Genomic DNA, 19194 nt, shown 5'->3' on the forward strand with positions numbered 1-19194 from the left:
TTACAAATCACTCACCCTGCGGTCTGTGTAGGTGCTAATGCCCCAGTATAGTGATAGAAACCCTGTACTGTAAAAAAGGCGCCATCCTTCGGATGAAATGTAAAGCCGAGATTCTGACTCTCTGTAGTCGTTAAAAATTCCAGGGTGTTTCTTAACCATTACCCATCATGGCCTCCTAATAATCCCCATCTCTGAACTGGCTTCATCACTCTGCTCTACTCCCCAGTGAGAGCTGCTGTTTTAGGCAGCATACTGGTGCACTGTGGCTGCCGTCGCATCATCCAGGTGGGGGCTGAACATTGGTGGTGGTGGAGGGGATCCCCATTATCTTTTTGAGCTTTGAGTGATGTGCGCAGAAAAGTGTTATATAAGTGTATGATATAGCGTAATAATAAGAATGTATTTATTTATTAAACATATATTAAACTATTATTACTACTGCCTACTGTAATCCATGCTGTGGTTTTCAGTAGCTTGAGACCAGTAATGCACTTTGTTCTTTATCTTCCCCATGCTAAGGGTTGCTGGATTGCTGCACAATTTATCTGAGGTTTATGAGGTCTTGCAGTGTGGTCTGCCATCAGCGGACCATGAAGACTCCATAGCTCCCCTGGGGGTCTCAGCACTAAGCCTTTCTCTGGATCTCGTGTTGGAACAACTCCCTGGCCTCCTGGAGGTAATGTGTGCAAGGGAAGGTTTTTAATCAGCGTGGATTGAGTTGTTAACCTAGACGAATGCTTCAAGTCACACTTGCTTGATTCCTGAGCCGTTTTCACAATACCAACATGATATCTAAGAATGGGTCTTTTTTTTTCCTCTTGAAAGCAGTTAACTTAGGTACACTATGATGTGCAAGTCACAATTTGGACTTAACTCCTTTTCTGTTATTTTTTTTTTAAGGTGGACAATGGCCCATTGCCTTGGTCTTTAGTATCCAGTTTGGCCAAGGCTGAAGATAGCGCTGTGGTGAAAACAGTGGGGTATGCTTTGCTGGAGGTAAGACATAGCTTTGCTTTATTCTGCACAATCCCATGGTGCTCCTTAGATGTCCAATGTTGTTAAGGTACTTTTTTTTTGTTACTCCTAAGTCTTACTCTTTTCCTTACTCTTTTATTCAAGAAATTGCTTTGAAATCACGCTACTTGCATATCTGGTAACACTCAAAGAGCAACAAGAATAATTTATTGGGTTGGTATTGGGAGTTTTTATACTTGTTAGACATCTTCACTATATATTCTGGGTAAATTATGTAATACAGTACAATGGTATTGGTTCCTGCTTGCACTAAACTATTGAAGGTTATGGATCTCACTAGTATGTACTCCTCTCATGTTTGTAAACCAAAACCAAATTTCTTAATAAGCCCATGAAGATTTTATATCACGTGGTGATAAATATTCATTAATTATAACAGTACTGTAACAATGGGCAGCCTTCACTGTATTTTGCTGGGAATATGTTTTTACATGTGGTCAGAATATGAGAAGGTTGTGTATAAAGTACTAAAATCAAATAACAGCATGAGAAAAATACCTTCTTTTGAACCTGTAGATGTTGGAAGGTCTTTTGCTGAAAAGTATTTGGATACATTCATTCATTTGTTTTGCTCATTATTACCTTATTTAATTAGTTTCCTTTGATGAGAAAAGGTAATCTAAAAGAAATGTAGTTGCATATACTGTTGTATACAGTATAATTCTAATCTAATTGCTTTGGTAGTTTCTATCCGAATGTATTTATTAGTATTGTCTTTATCCTGCTAGCTTAGATAATTGCTATCACAATCTGGCTTATGTACTGACAGTTTATTACATTACGTTGAATTCAGCACAGAAATTGTTTTGTAATTAGTCTTTCTATCAGTTTATACATCTCTTTAAATGTTCCACATTCTATTTCAAATAGCAAAGGTGTTTTTGGTTTTTAACTGTATAGTATTTGCAATTTCACATTTCATTTTACTATTGTGTTACAAAACATAACAAAACGTTAAGGAGAAGAACAAATCCCAATTCCTACCAGTCTGTGATTCCCTATGGTATAGGGAATATGGAATTATTTTTTCCTGGTATTTCATGCTGACACCCTTCCTCCATCCCTAGGGCCACTACCAGTATAGCACCACTTTGATTTATCACGGGGGGATCCAGCTTCCTGGCCCATATGGCCAGACTTCTAAATTGTGAATTTTATACTGACTTATTTTAAAAACCATATATTTTGAATATGCACTGACAATTTTCCATGATATATGACTGTTTTTCTTTCATATTAAGCATCAAATTATACAAATTCATATTGAGAGACCATCTAACTGCTGGACAATTTTCATCACAACCTCCTCTGTCAGTTGCAATTGAAGTTAAACCACTACTTTGAAAAATAAATGCACTTAACAGCAGTAGTTTGTAGTTTCATGCACAGGAAAAACAAATTGATTCTTTCACATTTTCCAGAAGGAAGCCTGGTTTGTGTGAAGAAGGATTGTTTGGTAAAAACCTTACATAATTTCCCCATCATTTTTCTTCCAAAAGGATATTATATTTAGATAATAGAAGTAAGAGTTTACCTCCTGGCACCCCTGAATACTCTCAGGGGAAGCGAAGACTTGTAACGCAATTTATTGTAAAACACACAGTGGTTATAGAGCCACCACACTCAATGGAACACCATATGATTCTCTCTTATTACCACTCAGACAAGAGCAGGCAACGACATTGGAAAGCAATGAACTTGCTCGAAGGGCAGAGGAAAGCCATTAAATTCAACACGCATCATATTTCATAATCAGGAGCGTCGCGGTTGCGCTGACACCACGGAATTAGTTTGTTGCAGTCAGGATAATGTAAAACTGGCTGCATCTGCTTCCCTTGGCAGTTTTCTTGGAGGACCCTTGTGGGCACTCAAACCATTAATCATCTGTAGCAGAGGACATCACAGGCCAAGGCACTTTGTATGGCATAAATTGAAACTGTATCAGTTGTAGATTGCAGTGGTTAAAAAGAGAACTGCCTGGTGTATATCTCTATTTAGATAAGCTCGTACAAAGTGCAGTGATGCTGCTTTGTCAACTACTTTATTCTAACAGAGCCTTGACTTCCACTGCACTCGTTGTATGTTCCTTTGAGAGATTATCACCGTACTATGCCGTTCTCTTTGTATATACTGAGAAAGTGCTGTACGTTGTCAAAATACAGCTCTATAGAGACACTTTATCCTGTCAGTCTTGATGCTTCGTGATTCGATAGCAATTAACCGTGATTTTCAGTTTCAGTTAATATTAAGCAATACTTAATTGGGTCTGGTCTTTTCACTTTATACCTGCAAATGATACATGATTATAAAAAAAACATTTGCCTTTTAGTCCCTTGAATTGTTTTTACGTTAGAATTTAGATTGTACTTCAACATTTCAAGCTTCTTACCTGGAATTTGTTTATATCCCTAAACCACTGTACACAAATGACAACCACCCAAAATTAATTCACTATGAGCTTCCAGTACTTTTGCAGCCAACTGGAACCCCTTTATTTATCCACATCTGACAAGGACATTTTTCATTCAACAGATTTCATCTGTATTTTTTAAATCTTGGTTTGTACTTTACGAAAATCAGTTTTGCTATTTTTTACATTAACACAAGGCATAATCTGGTCATTTTAATATACTGTGCAGTGTTCGATGTGTCCTCTTTTTCTTTCTCTGTACACAGGAATACATGTAAATCAGAACTGGTTCTCTGAAGGTGTTGGGGCTTGTTTGTTTGTGGATGCACACTGGGTTCCTTAAAGAGATTTGTACCTGTATATGTTTTAAAAGCTGACAGTTTAATAACCCAACCTGTAAAGAAACAACTATATAGATGAGTCCTATTCAAATAATTCTCTGGCAGTAACTTTTACTATTTTTACTAGTTTTAGATATCTAATACTGTAGCCTGTTTCTAATGCTGTATAATATTATATTAATTCTATAAAACCATATTATCTAATACTCCAGCCTGATTATGACAGAAACAAATTTGATTTAACCTACTCTGCTACAGTATGATGACACATTGCAATTACGAACAAAAAGTTTGCAATGGAATAAGTTAGAAAAATGTGATGTGTTTTTAATAATTTTTAGAGAACACAAATATGCAATGCAGTGTAGATTTATAAATATAAACTATTGAGCAACATGATGCAAACACAATAACAGTATCACCGTACTACTGAAGAGGCATTCTTTTAATTAGCATATGAACAAAAGAATATACAGAAAATCCCCTGAAATAAGTATGTTGTGAAGTGGTGCTACAATTTATTAAATGACAAATAAAACCATAAACCTATAGGTACAAGGAACTTTCTTATTCAATTACTATGCAATACATACTGTACTTACATTTACATTCTTGTATTGTGTCAGCCTACTGTATAATTTAAACAGCTGTAGTTGCTCATGTCACTTATTGTGGGTTACAGAGCATGTCAGAATCGTGTCTCATAGACACGATACATTTTTCTTCCTGAGCAGCTCCTGCAGACTGACATAATTAAGGGAAATAACCTAGGAAAATAATTGTATTTTTTCTGGCCTGTCTGCTGAAACGTGGATACATGTGGTTTTGGTCAGTTCATTATTTTCTGTGACTGCTACTCTGTTTAAGGACTGACTTTTTGGCCTTTTGCATCGAGCATATGGTACAATGAAATCTAATGCAGTTCTTGATCAGAGTGCAGTGTGAGGTTTGTCGTTTATTATTTAACCTGTTGTTGGGCTGAGCTTTGGCTGTGCTGCTACAGTGGCTGTGGCCAGGGGCCATGTGCCACCAGGTTTGGGGAAGCTCAGGTCTGTCAGGTATCCCTGGTTAAATAGTACATGCAGTGCAACCATGTCTGGGACTTAGCAATTCTTTGACCTTACAGTGCTGCCAATGAGATGCATGCTGCTTCAGCAGGTGGTGCTGACTTTCCTGCACTGCCCTGTGGAGAGAGCAGTGTGGCAGTGCTACTGTACATGGCTTCAGAAGGGCCATTACAACCCTTATTCATCCGATGTTGGTACGGGGCTTGTGGTAGTGAGCTTTATGTAGGTTGGAGGTAGAGGAGAATCAATGGCTGCCCATTCTAAATTAGCAATGGTTACCGTTTCCCCATGAGACAACCTGGGGCTGAAGTGGCTGACCCCTGAACTGGACATTTCCCTGGTAGTCTTAGGGGGCCTTCATCAGTAGGCCTGTGCACCAGAGAAACCTGTGCACCATTATTCCTCTGGACACTAAATAGCGCAAACCTGCTCTTGAGTTCCTCAATTTGTTCGGGCTTTGTCCCATTTGTAAATAGATATGGGCATTTAAATTGGGTTCTTTCCACGCCAGTCTGTTTGAATTCTCAGTAGTTTCCTGCCAATGTATCAATACTTAATACTTTAAATTATATTGAGGTGTTCTTTGGGAAACATACATGTATTGTATGCAATTGACCTTTTTAGAGGTAAATTCACAGTTCCACGGGAGTTGTTTCTGAATAAAAAACCAGCGTGTACTTCACACTGGAAAAAAAAATCTTTAACAATAATTTGAAGGTTAGTGTTGCAATGAGTTTTAGAACCAGTGATTTGAAAACAATTGCTAATTTTGCTCTGCAGCTTTAATTTTCTCTTCCCAGATAAATCATTTCTCTCTTTGCGAGTTGTTCACTGACTGACAAATTGCTTCTCCAGGTTTACAGGTGTATGCTAATGTATTGTTTTTTTTTCTGCAATTAGAAATAAATGAAATAAGATGGAATTGTGAGTGAATATTTGTGTTGAAAAAAGAATAAATAAAGACAAGTGTAAATTCCGTTGAACCTTTCTTATCCACTAAAAAAATTGTTTTAATATTTATTATGCCACCTAGTTTCTGCCATGCAAAAGGTTGTTCCCTAGTGTTGAAAGGAGGGCATGTGCAGTTTAGAAACTCTTCATTCTCCTTCTTTGTGGATGCTGGTTTCAGGAGTGCTTATGGATGAACCGTCTGCTGTGTCACATCAGACAGCAGGTCACTGAGCTCTTCAGCTGCACGCTGAGAGTGGGCTGTGCCTTCCCCCCTCATCTTGCTGGGGTTTCACAAGCACTGGAGAAGGGGAGAGCACCACAGCCCTGGATCCCTCCTAACTATCAGCCAAGCGTCACATCTCTTCAGACGTGGCTGGAAGGTGAGTGAACCAGGGATACATCTGTTATGGTTTAACAATGTTGTGATGGCTGTTTTATGAAGTCACAAGTTGTCAAGCATTTCAGAGGCCTCTTACAGACTCCTTCATTGGCTTTTAACGTTGGAAAATCAAAACAATTAACGATTTTTTAAAATAATTGGTGGGGATCTAGATGAGGAATTCGCTCTCCTCCATTAAATTGAATCTGTAGAACTAAAGGACTTAAAAAGGGCTTTTTCTCACTGCAGCATTTTCTGAATGCTGTTGTGTGCCTGGCCTTCACTGTTTGATAAATAGTTACCATTTAGCAGTTTATTAGGCCTCAGAACACTTACTTGAGCTATCTCAATGTGTCGTCTGCAGTCTTTATTAACAGTTTATTTAATGTCAGCCTAGGGTTAAATGATAGTCATCAAACTCTTACACTTGGTCATCATATGGGATTAAATCATAGCGCAAAGGAGGTGCAGCATTTTACTTAATTAACCTTTTGTCTCTTACTCTATTGAAATCTAAAACTGTACTGAGTTGCTGTCTGTCTGATTTTATTCCCTAACACAGATTTAAAGAAGAAACACAGTCAGTTAAAACAGTGGGTGGAAGAGAGTGGAAGAACCAAAGCACAGGGCTCAGTCAGTAATGAAGTCACCTCAGTGTGGCTTGGAGCCCTGGTCAATCCAGCTGCCCTGATCCTGGCCCTGAGGCATGAATATGCAATAGCCAACATGTGTTTACTAGATGAGGTTGGTATATTTTAAGATACAGCATGTAACGAGGTATGCCAACAGTTAGTTGGCTGGGGCTCGCTCAGCATCTCGGAAAACAGACGCCTGCGAATCGCTTTAGGTTGACGTTGGTAAGAGACATATGGCTCCCGGAGCTTCAGTCTGTCAAATAGTGAATGGCACCCCATGTTGAAGGAGTCTGTCTATGTGTCTTCTCTGAGCAGTGCAGGAGTCACTCTTCCCAAATGGGTTGTGCATAAAAAGTGGTTGTAAATGTATGTAAAACTGTCAGTATTGTTTTAAGTCTCAAAAGAAATGTTATCAATATCTATACTAAGGGATAAAAATTACATGGATTTTATTTCATCATAATATCTGCCTTCTTTGCAATTAATTGGTTCCTCAACTAAGTACAGCCAGATAGTTTTGCACTCCCCATATACAGTACAGGGTCATTCCCTACCTTGTACGTGGATAGTCAGGGCACAAGTTTGTCTGTGCTTGCAAAAGAAAACCAGTGTGTCTTTCTGATTTTAGACTGCAGTTTGCTGTAATGTCTCCAGAAGCCGAGAACCGTCGGACCAGTATGACATACAGCCACATTGTTTGACTCTGGAGGGACTTTGTCTTCAGGGAGCATCTTGGGACTTCAGTAACAATGCTCTTGTAGAGTCAAGGTACATCTCCTTAATATATCCCAGCGTGTTCAGTTCCTGATATGTGTGTTGTGACGTGTATCTTATTATTTACACTCACCTGCAGCTTTGAATGACAGTGACAGGTGTTGCCTTGTCACAAGGTTCATGCATCAGATTCCTTCAGGCTTTTTTAATCACTAGAATTTGCTAATGCATTATAGTGGAATACTAAGTTCTTTTTTCTCTTTGTCTATTACTCCATCATTTGAGGCACGCACTTTCAAAAATCCATATCGGAATACAGTTCACAGAGGACAATTAGAGGCAGATAGGTTAAAAATCTTTTGATGAAGATATAATTGTACAATAAAATATTAGAAAAAATGTATAATTATATCTACATACCCCTGCTGTTTTCATTATCTCTTTGCACAAATTTAATTTTGAGATAATTTATCTATTTCTTATTACCTTCCCTTTAACATTTGTCACTAACCAGAGGTCCAGAATACTGCTGAGTATAATTTTTTTACAAAGCCTAAAATTTCATGGACAGAGCCTGGCTGTGCTCAGGTCTTCTGTATATAAGACTTCCTTTAATTCTTTGAGCCGAAGACATTGAACAGTTCTTTTTCTGATTATGCAATCTGTTTCACAGTAAATGGAGTGAACAGTGCTGTTGGCTTAGATTTTTCTTCTTAAAGCCACTCATGGTACTGTAGATATTCAAGGGTATCCTTGTGGTTCTTGAGACTGCATCATCATTTTTTTCCCTTTCAGCTCTATTTACTGCACAAGAGCTAGTAGATATCTCATATAATTTAAGGGCCTGAGTGAAATGAAATGGAATTCTAGACTGATTTCATATTTCATCCTATTTGCTGTCTTTGCAAAAGAATTCTGCACAATATGTGTAGCCTGTAGCTGCCCGTTTAAAATAAATCATTGTCTTGTTTTTATGTGGAAATTTGTTTTACATATTTACTTTATTGAAAACATAATCTCCTAATATAGTAGGTCTCATGAATCAATAACTGCTTGATACCTCATATACTTTCTTGAATGATATCTTCCAACAGCCTGCAAGTATCGTAAATTTGTAATTTAATGTAGCATTTACTGGAAGAATGGTTAGAAAAGTGCTTTATAATAATATTTAAGAGCTGAAGGATTTAGAGTACCCTTGTTTCAGTCGAATGTTTCGATTCTTTTAGCTGTGACCTGCACCTATTAGTGTCCATTCTGACTCAGAGATAAATAACCAATGAATAACCAAACTTTGGTATTTTTTCAGTGAAGAGTTTGTACACCTTCCCTACGTCACTGTCAGGCCAATCCTGCATAAAGCTGCTGTATGTGAAGGAGACAGAGCTGACCTCTTTGAGTGCCCTGTTTATATGACCCCTGCTAGAAAGGTTAGTGATTCCTTCTGTGTGAAAGCTTTTGATCTGCATCATTTAACACCAAAATCCTGTCATACTACATGGTTTTCAGATCAACGCTGGTGCTGGGTTAAAATTACAAAAAATCAATATATTCTGATGTGTATTTGTTTGCTGGTAATAATGTTTGGGGCCAGTATAGCTGTCTGTGCTCCTTATCTTAAACACCGTACAAGGACAAAGATTGTGAAGACCTATCCAACATCCTTATGTCAGCCCTAATCTAGCCACCCTGTTTAGTACACTGGGCAGGGTGTCTGCAGTCAGGTTCTGAGTGGCTGAAGGACAAATTCAGGAGCAGATTTAACCATTTACTTATTTCTTACTATGGAACTATGGAGCTACTACTACACTGTACAACTAAGTCAAATTTCAGAACTACTGTATATTGAAATTATACAATACACAAAAACAGTGCAACTGATGTCTTCTTTGTACAAGACAGCATTGCCAGCAGTATTTTCACCAATAGTTCTGTTTTTTGCCCCATCAAGTTTTTTTTTTAATCAGTGTTCAGTGGCAGCACAGTCAGAATTATTTGTGCAAGCATCTCTATGAATTGTTGCCTCAGAACCTGAGAATACAATTAAATTGATTAAGTTTTGGATTGTACGACATGCCTTATACAAAGAGAGCTAGAAATTGGTCTTTAATTATAAGAATAATGTCTTTGTTGAATGAGGATGATTTACTTTGACAGGGTTTTTTTTTAACCTTCCAAATAATAGCTTCAACTCATAATTTTGGCACATTCTTTGCCTCTGTTAAGAAGAAAAAAAAAGAAGTGGTATTTTCATGACTGAAAAAAATATTTTTATTTTTAATGGAATGAGATGTTTTTTCAGTGCTTACAACACACAAAACCGAGGTGCTGCAAGTGTTAAATCTCACCTATGATCACCTTTAAATGTATGGGTATATGCTGTAATAGTTCCTCTAAACCATTGCATCATCATCATTAGATAACAGTTTTACATTGCATTGAGGGCAATTTAGAAGCAAAAAGGTAACAGTTAGAGTTAGGGGGTGCCCCATGCTTAGTTTGATGTCCTACAGTATAGGCACTATTGAATTGCTCATGATGTTATCTGTTTTTCACAATACTTTACATATATAGTGTATATAGTATATAGTATACAGTATATAGAAAATTAATATTAACAATTTGGAACCACAGCAGAGCAGAATTGTGCCAGAAATTCTTTCCATTCTGTAGTGGTATGTTATTTTGGCACTACTTAAGCATAAATATGAAAACATTCAAAGTAATTAGATCATTACTAACAAATAAAAAAAACACAGTCCACACGATCAAAACCAACACTAGCACCTATTATGAAAAAAAAAAGTCCCCAAAAAAATTCTGCACTCTGCGCTCTTGGAAACAGCAATGATGGACTGATAAATACATATATTCCAGCCTGGTCAATCTAAACCTTGGTAAAAGAAATCAGTATATTGGCCCACATATTTTACACCTGGGGCTTGATAGTGGCTTTTTGTTTTCCACAGGGTTTCTAACCCCTTGGCAAGTATCACGTTCTAGGAAAATGACTGATCTAAATCTGATCAAATTGTTGTCCTGTTAATTTATTGGTAATCTCCATTAAACATGTTGCTTTCATTGGAGTATGTGTTACAGTAGGTGTTGAAGCACACCGCAGTATTGGGTACAGTTAAGATGATTAACTGTGCCAGATTGATGTTATCAAGGACAAGTGTACCACACGATAGTATAAAGTATTAGTACAAAATAGCTTAAACATGTGAGAACAACAAGATGCCATTCAGGTCTATTGGAATTACAAATACTAAATAGCTTCCTGATCTACAACTGTAATTAGAGTTAAAGTCCACCTGTTTTACACTGTATGCACATACATAAAAATAACATGGAAAAATAAACACTGCTACACATACAAACTGAATGGATTCTCTTTATACTTGAACGGATCAGCAGTAAAAAGGTTACAATTTTGCTTTTATTTAGCAGCTTAAGTTTTCAGTTACTTGATGCTGTAGCTGCCTTAAGAGCTTCAATAGGCAGTGATTTTCTGCCAGAAGTGATCAGATTCAGTTGCATCTTGTCCCTCCAGATAATGCCGAAACCCTTAGCTGGAGTCTTAAACACGTCTACAGACTTATCTGCAGCCATAGTTTCTTGTCCACTAGAATACATTTCATTCACGCTTTCCCTCGCACAGATATGGGCAAAGTTGTTTGATCTACAGTATATGACTGGAAGCCACACATCTAACTTGTGGGAAGCATCTTCTCTGAGAAGGAAACGTCCAAATGTTATTTTGTTTCTTAAGGTTTAAACAAGATCTTGACCTATTCATTCTTTTGAATGCTTTTGCCATGATTAACTTGCCATTCTTCATTAAAACATTTTAAAGTTGTTATACAAATGATCCTTTCAGGCATTTTGCGCATTTATAATCTGTTATAGCAGCATTTACAGTATTTCAACGTTATCTCGTTATCCTCCCTTATGGTGAACTGAAATGAATCAGCAGTAGAGGATTTCTGGCTAGGAACCCCAACTGCTATTGTTAAAAAATAATTTTGTGTTCTGCGTAATTTAATAGAACAAACCTTCTGAGGAAATCTTTAATTTTGTCAAATTGTAGTAGCATGACAAAAGCTCTGTGTCTGATGCATGGGCATTAGAAATGGTATGACAAGAATTACCATTAACTTTCCCTCTTAACTTATGTCACGTGAAGAGGAGAGTCAAGATTCTATGATTATACTGTGGATATCGGTCACAATTTACCTCTGTGCATGCTTTCTTTAAATAAAAACCTTGTTGTATGGTGTCATGTATCCCAGAAAAAAAAAGGTTTGTGAAAAAGAATCCCCTACCCAAATAATGCTGTTATCTGGAACCTGTACCAGGTATAATCTGATTGCAAAGTCTTTTATTCCTTGTAGCAGAGTGACACTGAATAATGAAAGGTGGATTAGCCCATAGTGAATGCCACAGCTACTGGCTTTTGTCCAGGTTAAATTGATTTAACTTTAATACCTAGAACAGTGATAGACTCTGGGGTTGTCACAAGTGATGTTACATCCTTCGTACATTTCATTATTGTTCATGGGATTTGGATTTTTGAATCCCTGGGGTTCTTCTACGGAAACCATTAACAAGATCTACAGCTGGACGGAATTTTAGTGAGACCACTAGGTAGAAAGGTTGTGGGGGAAAATATCCCAGAATGAATAAAATAACAATTAGATAGAACTGGTTTTCAAAGAAAGTTATAACAAGGAAAAATGTAAGGTGCACACAAGCTTAGAATTCACAGAATATTTTTTTCCACAAAGACATTTTATTAAGAAAAAGAAGCTGTATTTTACTAAAGCTGAACCTTGTAATATCATGATTATGGATACGTAATGCACTGTGTACAGGGTAAACTGAAACAATAAAGCAATTCAACAGACTCAGCAGTGTGTCTTAACATATTTCACAGGTAGGGTGAACAGAACTAATTATTGTAACCTTTGGGCACATAAAATTAAAATAATTGTATTCACGTAATTCTAACTACGGTATGTCAATATCGCTTATCTTGCACCTCATTCGGAATGTCAGCCAGAGGCAATGCTTTGTGCTTTGTGTGCGCTACCTGTGTGTTTTTGGTGATGGTGAGAATGATGCCTGAGGAAATGCATGAGACTTCAAACACCAGGGCAATGTAAGGCTCTTGGGGAGGAGATCTAAGGCTTTGCCTAGACAGACTTTACTGTCTCTCTGATTTGAAAGTTACTTTTAACCCCCCGGGGAACATTATACCCTGCTCTGAAGGGATGGAGCTTAGGAAGTCGACAACAGCCTGTAGGCAGCCAGCGCATCTGCCCAAAGCTACTCTGTATTTAACCTGTGTGGAAATGTTTTTATCAGAGCGGACTTGTTTGGATTTTTTTATTGCTACTCTCAGATGTGCACTTATGTTTTAATAGGACCTTGGTCAGTACTGTAAAGTTATCTAATTAACAAATGAAGAGTATAGAGGGAGATTTTCTAGCAGTAATTATTTTGGTGTATAAAATAACAGCCTTTCTGCAATAGCATCTGTAATAATTTAACTCATCACGACGGTGAGAGTGACCAACCAGACAGAGGACGTGCAGCACCGGGCATGTTTTAGCTTAACCAGATGACTGAAAATCTTGATTGCACCCAGGCAAGGAAGCTGCTGTTGACTTTAGCAAAGCTGCAGGAAATTTTTGGCTCTGCTTCAGAAAGGGGGCATGGTGTTGCCCTACATATTCAGGTCTTGCACCTTCTTGTGATTCTGTGTCATTGCAGGGGGTCACAGGTGATATGATGGCAGAGATCTGCCACCCATTCCACCATCCATGAGGTTACGGTCTCCTTGATAAAAAGGGTTAAGCTGTCTTATCAGTCTTTGACCTTATAAGGAGTAGCGTCAATATATCAGAAGCTAGTTTTATGCCGTTTCTGGATTCTCACACATTGGCTGCACACACACTGCACTCAAAAAGCCTCTCGAACATGCGAGTACGTCTATAAACAGGACAAGATTCCACTCTCTAAATGTGCAAATGGCACGCTATGCTTCATACAGTATTTGCATAGCATTTGGAAAAAAACATGTGAACAATTCCCTGACTCCTGCCATGTGTTCAATCATTTTCAGTGACTAAATACTTTAATTTATTAACAGATAAGTGTTGAGGTAATGCCGGGAAAATTCTGTACATGCAGTTGAAGTGTGAAAACACTTGCTTATTCTATTGTTGTTTTGAAGGAGATTTGTTTCCCTTATTTTAGTTGTAATACTAATACATTTTAATATACCAATGTTATCTGAAATGTGGATTGCATACACTGCAGCATCCCCAGTAGTTTGCAATTAAATTAAAATTGGATTTAACACAAGCTACATTGTATGTCACCCTGGTTAAGATATCAGTTCAGCAAATTATTGAAAACAACAATAAAAATGGATCATGTATTTGCAGGTGTTTGCAGATTTGACATGTATTTGTAGGTATAATCATTCACCTGAATGCATATACAATGTTAATACAGAAAACACTCAGTCTAGTAATGCTGAGTTTATTGTTTTCAATGGTCCAACTGAGCTGAGTGCCAGAGAGAAAAATCTATTCAACATGATCAGGGGAATTTACCTATTATGTACCCCAGAACCTAATTCCTGTTATATTGTGTGTGACAAAGGTAAATAACCTGTGAAAATACAAGTACTGTATTTATTCCTATTCATTTTATCCTCATTAACTTATTTTCAAAGTGTTATCAACCTGTGAATATTCATTGTCTGAAGACTCCTATGTTGCTTGTAAAAATGCTGCGTTATGAAAATCTCCCCTGTAGTTTTTTTTTTTTACACTTTGGATTAATGGAGGGGAGATAAACTTTGTGTAAATAAATAACCACTGGGGCAATTCAAGGCGGTGGTGTTTCTTGCTGGTTGTCCTTTCAATCAGTGCCATGTGTTTTAATTTATTGTAGAGAATAGAACTGTAGCAAGAGGGATGTATGAAACAGTGGCAGTCAGACAAATTTAAAGAGCACTTTAAAGGTCAAGCCTCCAAACAGATTTATTATTAAATCTGATGGCTGAAAAATAAACAGTGATTTTAAAGGGCATTTTGAATTGTATTACAAATACACAAACTCCTTTTTTCAATTTGTCATTGTTCTCTCGCTTTGGCAGTGTTACAGACTTTTTGCTTGTCTAAGCTGAAGAAGTATTTTTCTTTACATTGAAAGCTTGATTATAAAAGTCCACAAAGAATTTAGCCTCCATTTTTCAGTTTCTTTGTCTTGAGGCTCCACTGAACACAACATCTTTTTTTAACCCCAGTGAAACGAGGCATGTAACAGGCTGATGAAAGCACTGTTTTGTTTGTCAAAAAAAGAGAGTTTTTTCCTTGTAAGAGGTCAATGAGGAGTTCCTGGAGAAAATAATGGTAGTATCCTCCATATATCCTTCAGCCCTGTAGACGTCTGTGCATGGGATGCTCAGAACACAGGACTAAAAGGACTATATCCATATGAAATCATGAGATCAGATATGCATTTTATTTCTAATTTGATTATACACTTGAAACAGTGTCTGTGTTTTCCCTTTGACTGATTTTCAGAGTTGCCTTCTGAAGCTGCCTCTTCGAAGCACCAAGCCTGCTCAGTACTGGCGTCTAAAAAAAGCGGCAGTCATTCTGGATTGTAAGACTTCTCCATACGTCTCACCCTCGGCTCGGCTCCAATGGGCTGCCAGAAGAAGCCAGAAAAGACTTTCATCTCTTTCACCTCTGCCGTAAGTCTATTGCCTTCAAGTCTAATATGTCTGGGGAAAAAATAATAAAGTCGGACTTTCCTCATTACTTGAAAATAGACTACAATTCTTGTAAACAAGAAGACTGAAAAAATTATAAAAAACTATGGTCCACACACGTACATGCTTAGCCTTGTTTTTCTCTGATGTGCAGCCAGTCATGGTTCAATAATGCGAAACACTTGCCTACAGATACACTTTTTGTAAAGTGAAGTATGGCAATGCCTCTCCTTAACTTTGACATTTCTTATTATTTCTGTTCATCCAACTAGCTATATATTTACAAATTATGTGAATTACGAATTTACTTGTGTTTTTTTCCCCAGTTTGCAACAATTAACTATTTTTAGATCATGTTTTAGTACCTACTGTTTGTGTGCATTTACAGTATAACTCGGACATCTTTTATATATATATATTTTATATAATTGTATTATAAAATAATTTTATTTCAGTTCATTGAGGAACATCCCTGCCCGGATTTATAAAACTTCAAATCCAAGCAGGATATCCAGTCAGCTGGCAGAAATTGGTAAGTTTCTTGGGACTTTTAACAGAGGTGGTTTACATTCACCCACAAACGTTTGTAGTTTGACGAACAGGCCTAGACCTAGAAAAACCAGGGCCGTGCACAGTGACTTTGCTGATACTGTGACAGGTTCTGTGAAGTGTGTGTTAGTACTTCTGCTGTTTTAATGAGAAGCATTGAGGATTAGTAGTTTGGGAGCAAAGCTGGCCTGTCATCGCAGGATCTATCAGTATTCTGCATACAGCCATACCAGGATATGCCAGGAGGCAATAAATAGTGGCATTCTGAAGAAAGGGTTGTTTTTTTCCCTGTAATCATTTTTTATAACAAGGACAGGCTATCCATCAAAACGTCACTTAAGTCACCTCCTATTGTACACAGTTCCACCCAAAACACTTCTCATTTATAAATTACTTTTTTAAAATCTGAGAACACAGGATAATTTGATAACCATGAGGGACTGCAGCAGCACAAACATTAGACTGCAGACTAATGAACAGAAAGACTGAAGTAAAAAGGAAGTGCTTCATCCTGAACAGAATTTTTATTGAATATGATCTAGTAGCCCCATAGAAACATATACAATACAAACCATGTTAAAAAAAATCACGACCTTAAAAAAAAGAAAACAACCTACTGTAACTCATTCTGTATGATGATTTTTAACTCATAGTAGTGACGTTTTGACAACATTTGTGGAGGGATATAAACTCTTGAAAAACATACCAGCACATAAACATTTGTAAAACAGAAAAAAATGTAATATCTAGGTTTAAGAGTCTATAGACAATGACTCTATAAGTTTGATCAAGTCTATGAAAGCCCATAATTGAAATTGTTTATGGTTATGGTAAGGATACTAAATGATTCTTAAATCTTACAGCTGATAGAAAGAGAATGGAGGCTTATAAAACTAAAGTTGGAATATACTGTAAGTTATGTTTAGGTTAAAAGCAAGAGTCCTTCTTTAATGAACTTTTAATGATTTCCTAAATTACTTTTTGCAAAGTGCGTCTTTGTCTTGATGGAAAAACAATGCTTTATGTATCTGGGGACATTTTTTTGTTGCCCTGAATTGTGTATCTCTCAAAATCTGAAGTGTCGCGTTAAATGAAAGATTTAGCAGTCTTTAAGGAACATTTTTTTTTGTGTGTGTTAGATCAACTTTGATAGTGATTGTATTTGAAGAACAGATTCCCCTACAGACCTCTATCTTAACATTTTTTTTCTTTGAACAAAAACCAGTTATTATGTGTTTGGCAGAGCATATATTATTTTGCTGTTAACAGATAAGAGCTTATTCTTCTTTTGTCTCTGAACATTAATAAAGTGATTAACTCAATTAAAACTCAGCAAGCTTTTCTCTGTGGATGAAGAGCCTTTGTTGGGCTAAATTATAATACCTACCACAAAAAGGCTATAGCTCATGCATACTAATTCCCAGTGATTGTTTGGTTCTAGCTGTACAACGCAGAAGGACTGGTTAAGCAGTTATTAGGTGAAGAATAGCACTGTTTGTGAATTCAATCTTTCATGTGTTTCACAATGTCTAGACAGCAAGCATTGAGAAAATGCACATATTGTATGTTCTGTAGCTGACATGTAAATTACAACAACTTGCCTTTTAATATATGATGAATTTGCTGCATAGGTGGTATCCATTCACTGTCACAAGAAGAACACTTAGAAACCTTTGAAGAATATGTTTCTGAAGAGTTGGCTTCTCATAAACCAAAAACCTCCGAAAACTACACGCAGCATTCTTCAGCTGACCCCAAGACATTCTTGGATGGGACAGATAACGAAAGTCCAGACGAGACTTCCAGGGTGGAAGCAGGGAGCTTGGGTCATAGGTCACTGTGCGAAGAAAATGGACAAGCACCGTCAACCCCGAAAGGAGTTGAGCCTGTGGATGTGAAGGCTTCATCAAGGCAGTTACCTGATGGAAATTCAGCAACTGACACGGACTCCCTAACAGCTGAGGAACCAAATTTGCATTTAGATTCAGGCTGTTAGGAGCACACGGATGAAGAGATGACCCAGGAGATGGATGGTGCTCTCAAAACAGAGTACATCCTATGTGGGGTGAGTAACAGTGGAGAATTGTAAGCAGTCATGTGGAAGAAAATGCCATCTACTGAGCCTTATTTTAACATGATGGAAAAATAATGCAGATACTGTGAGCCTGACTCAATTGCTGTATTGGTTTCTAATTGTCCAAAATTGTTTGTTTTTGCTGTATTCCTTCAAATAAATCTAAAGCCTACCTGTTACTGTTTAAGTCCGGTGGATGATTTACTGTACAGGATCCTTAATTAAATTATTAAGTTATGTCTCTACATCAACCGTTTTTGTACGGATAGTTCAGTGATTTTTTTTATGCCTGTCTTTCTGTAAAAGAATGCTGTTAAAATTTAGTCAGATTTGAGTTAGTGACAGAAGGTGGCAAAAGGCCATTATTTCATCAGACTACAAAAGATTCATGCCACCCGTCATCATTATACTCACTCGCTGATGCAGGCTGAAGCTGATATAAAGATATATGACCACTCTCTGTAAAGTAATGGCACTAACTTGAGTTATGTTCTAATAAAACATTCTTGGAGCAAACTGACAATTCTAGTCAAAGAAATATTTGTGGCTGTACAATATGTTTGCTGTTTACTCTTTAACGTAAAGTACATTTAACAGAAGATAGTGCTTCGCCTATATAGCTTGAACCTGTTTAAGAAACAGTAGAATTGCCTGTTATTAGAATAATGTTTGTTTTCCCCTGGAATATGTTAATAAATATTAGCTTTGGACTTCAAATGAGTTTGTGCACCTAAAAATGTTTTGTTTGCATAATTTCTTCTAATAATGTTATGTACTACACCAAATTCCTTATGTGGTGACGATGGGGTTGATGGTAACCAATATATTCTCTGCAAAAGCATTTGCATTGCTTACTAATAATAAGGGGAGAATCCTGCAGCCGGTACTATTGATAATACCATTTTTTCACAATGACATCTCACATACAATACATAAAGCCCTGTTGTGGAGCTCTTAGGAAGGGTATAATGAGAACTGCTTTTGCATGTAATATTTGAATTTGGTTACCAAAATGCCTGTTATTTTTATTCTCACAAAGAATGTAAAGTTAATAGCTCTCAGCTTAGAGGTCCTAGACAGAATTGTTTTATGAAAAAGTGGGAGATGATGGATCTATTCTTATCAGGAATTTTGGAAGTGTGTCTGAAGTCTGACGGTAGGACTGAGTGAGGCTTTAATGAACTCCTCATGTTGCTGTTAAATTTATATGCACTGGGTGTAAGACCTGGATTAAACACATCTGACTA

General features: G+C 37.1%; 1 protein-coding gene across 2 annotated transcripts in view; it reads left to right on the forward strand.

Annotated features, from left to right (window-relative positions):
* The window catches only part of LOC102694577 (uncharacterized), a 96928-nt gene extending 78095 nt beyond the window's left edge, over positions 1 to 18833 (forward strand). For both annotated transcript variants that reach the window (XM_015367805.2, XM_069184368.1), the window contains exons 50-58: positions 520 to 676; positions 901 to 996; positions 5983 to 6184; positions 6746 to 6927; positions 7447 to 7586; positions 8842 to 8962; positions 15134 to 15306; positions 15780 to 15856; positions 17505 to 18833. In XM_015367805.2, coding sequence (XP_015223291.2) covers positions 520 to 676; positions 901 to 996; positions 5983 to 6184; positions 6746 to 6927; positions 7447 to 7586; positions 8842 to 8962; positions 15134 to 15306; positions 15780 to 15856; positions 17505 to 17869 — 1513 coding nt within the window. In that variant the 3' untranslated portion in view covers positions 17870 to 18833. The remainder of the gene's footprint in view (positions 1 to 519; positions 677 to 900; positions 997 to 5982; positions 6185 to 6745; positions 6928 to 7446; positions 7587 to 8841; positions 8963 to 15133; positions 15307 to 15779; positions 15857 to 17504) is intronic.
* Positions 18834 to 19194: the final 361 nt, after the last annotated feature.

This window comes from Lepisosteus oculatus, chromosome 26 (genome assembly GCF_040954835.1).
Source record: "Lepisosteus oculatus isolate fLepOcu1 chromosome 26, fLepOcu1.hap2, whole genome shotgun sequence".
Lineage (NCBI taxonomy): Eukaryota > Metazoa > Chordata > Actinopteri > Semionotiformes > Lepisosteidae > Lepisosteus > Lepisosteus oculatus.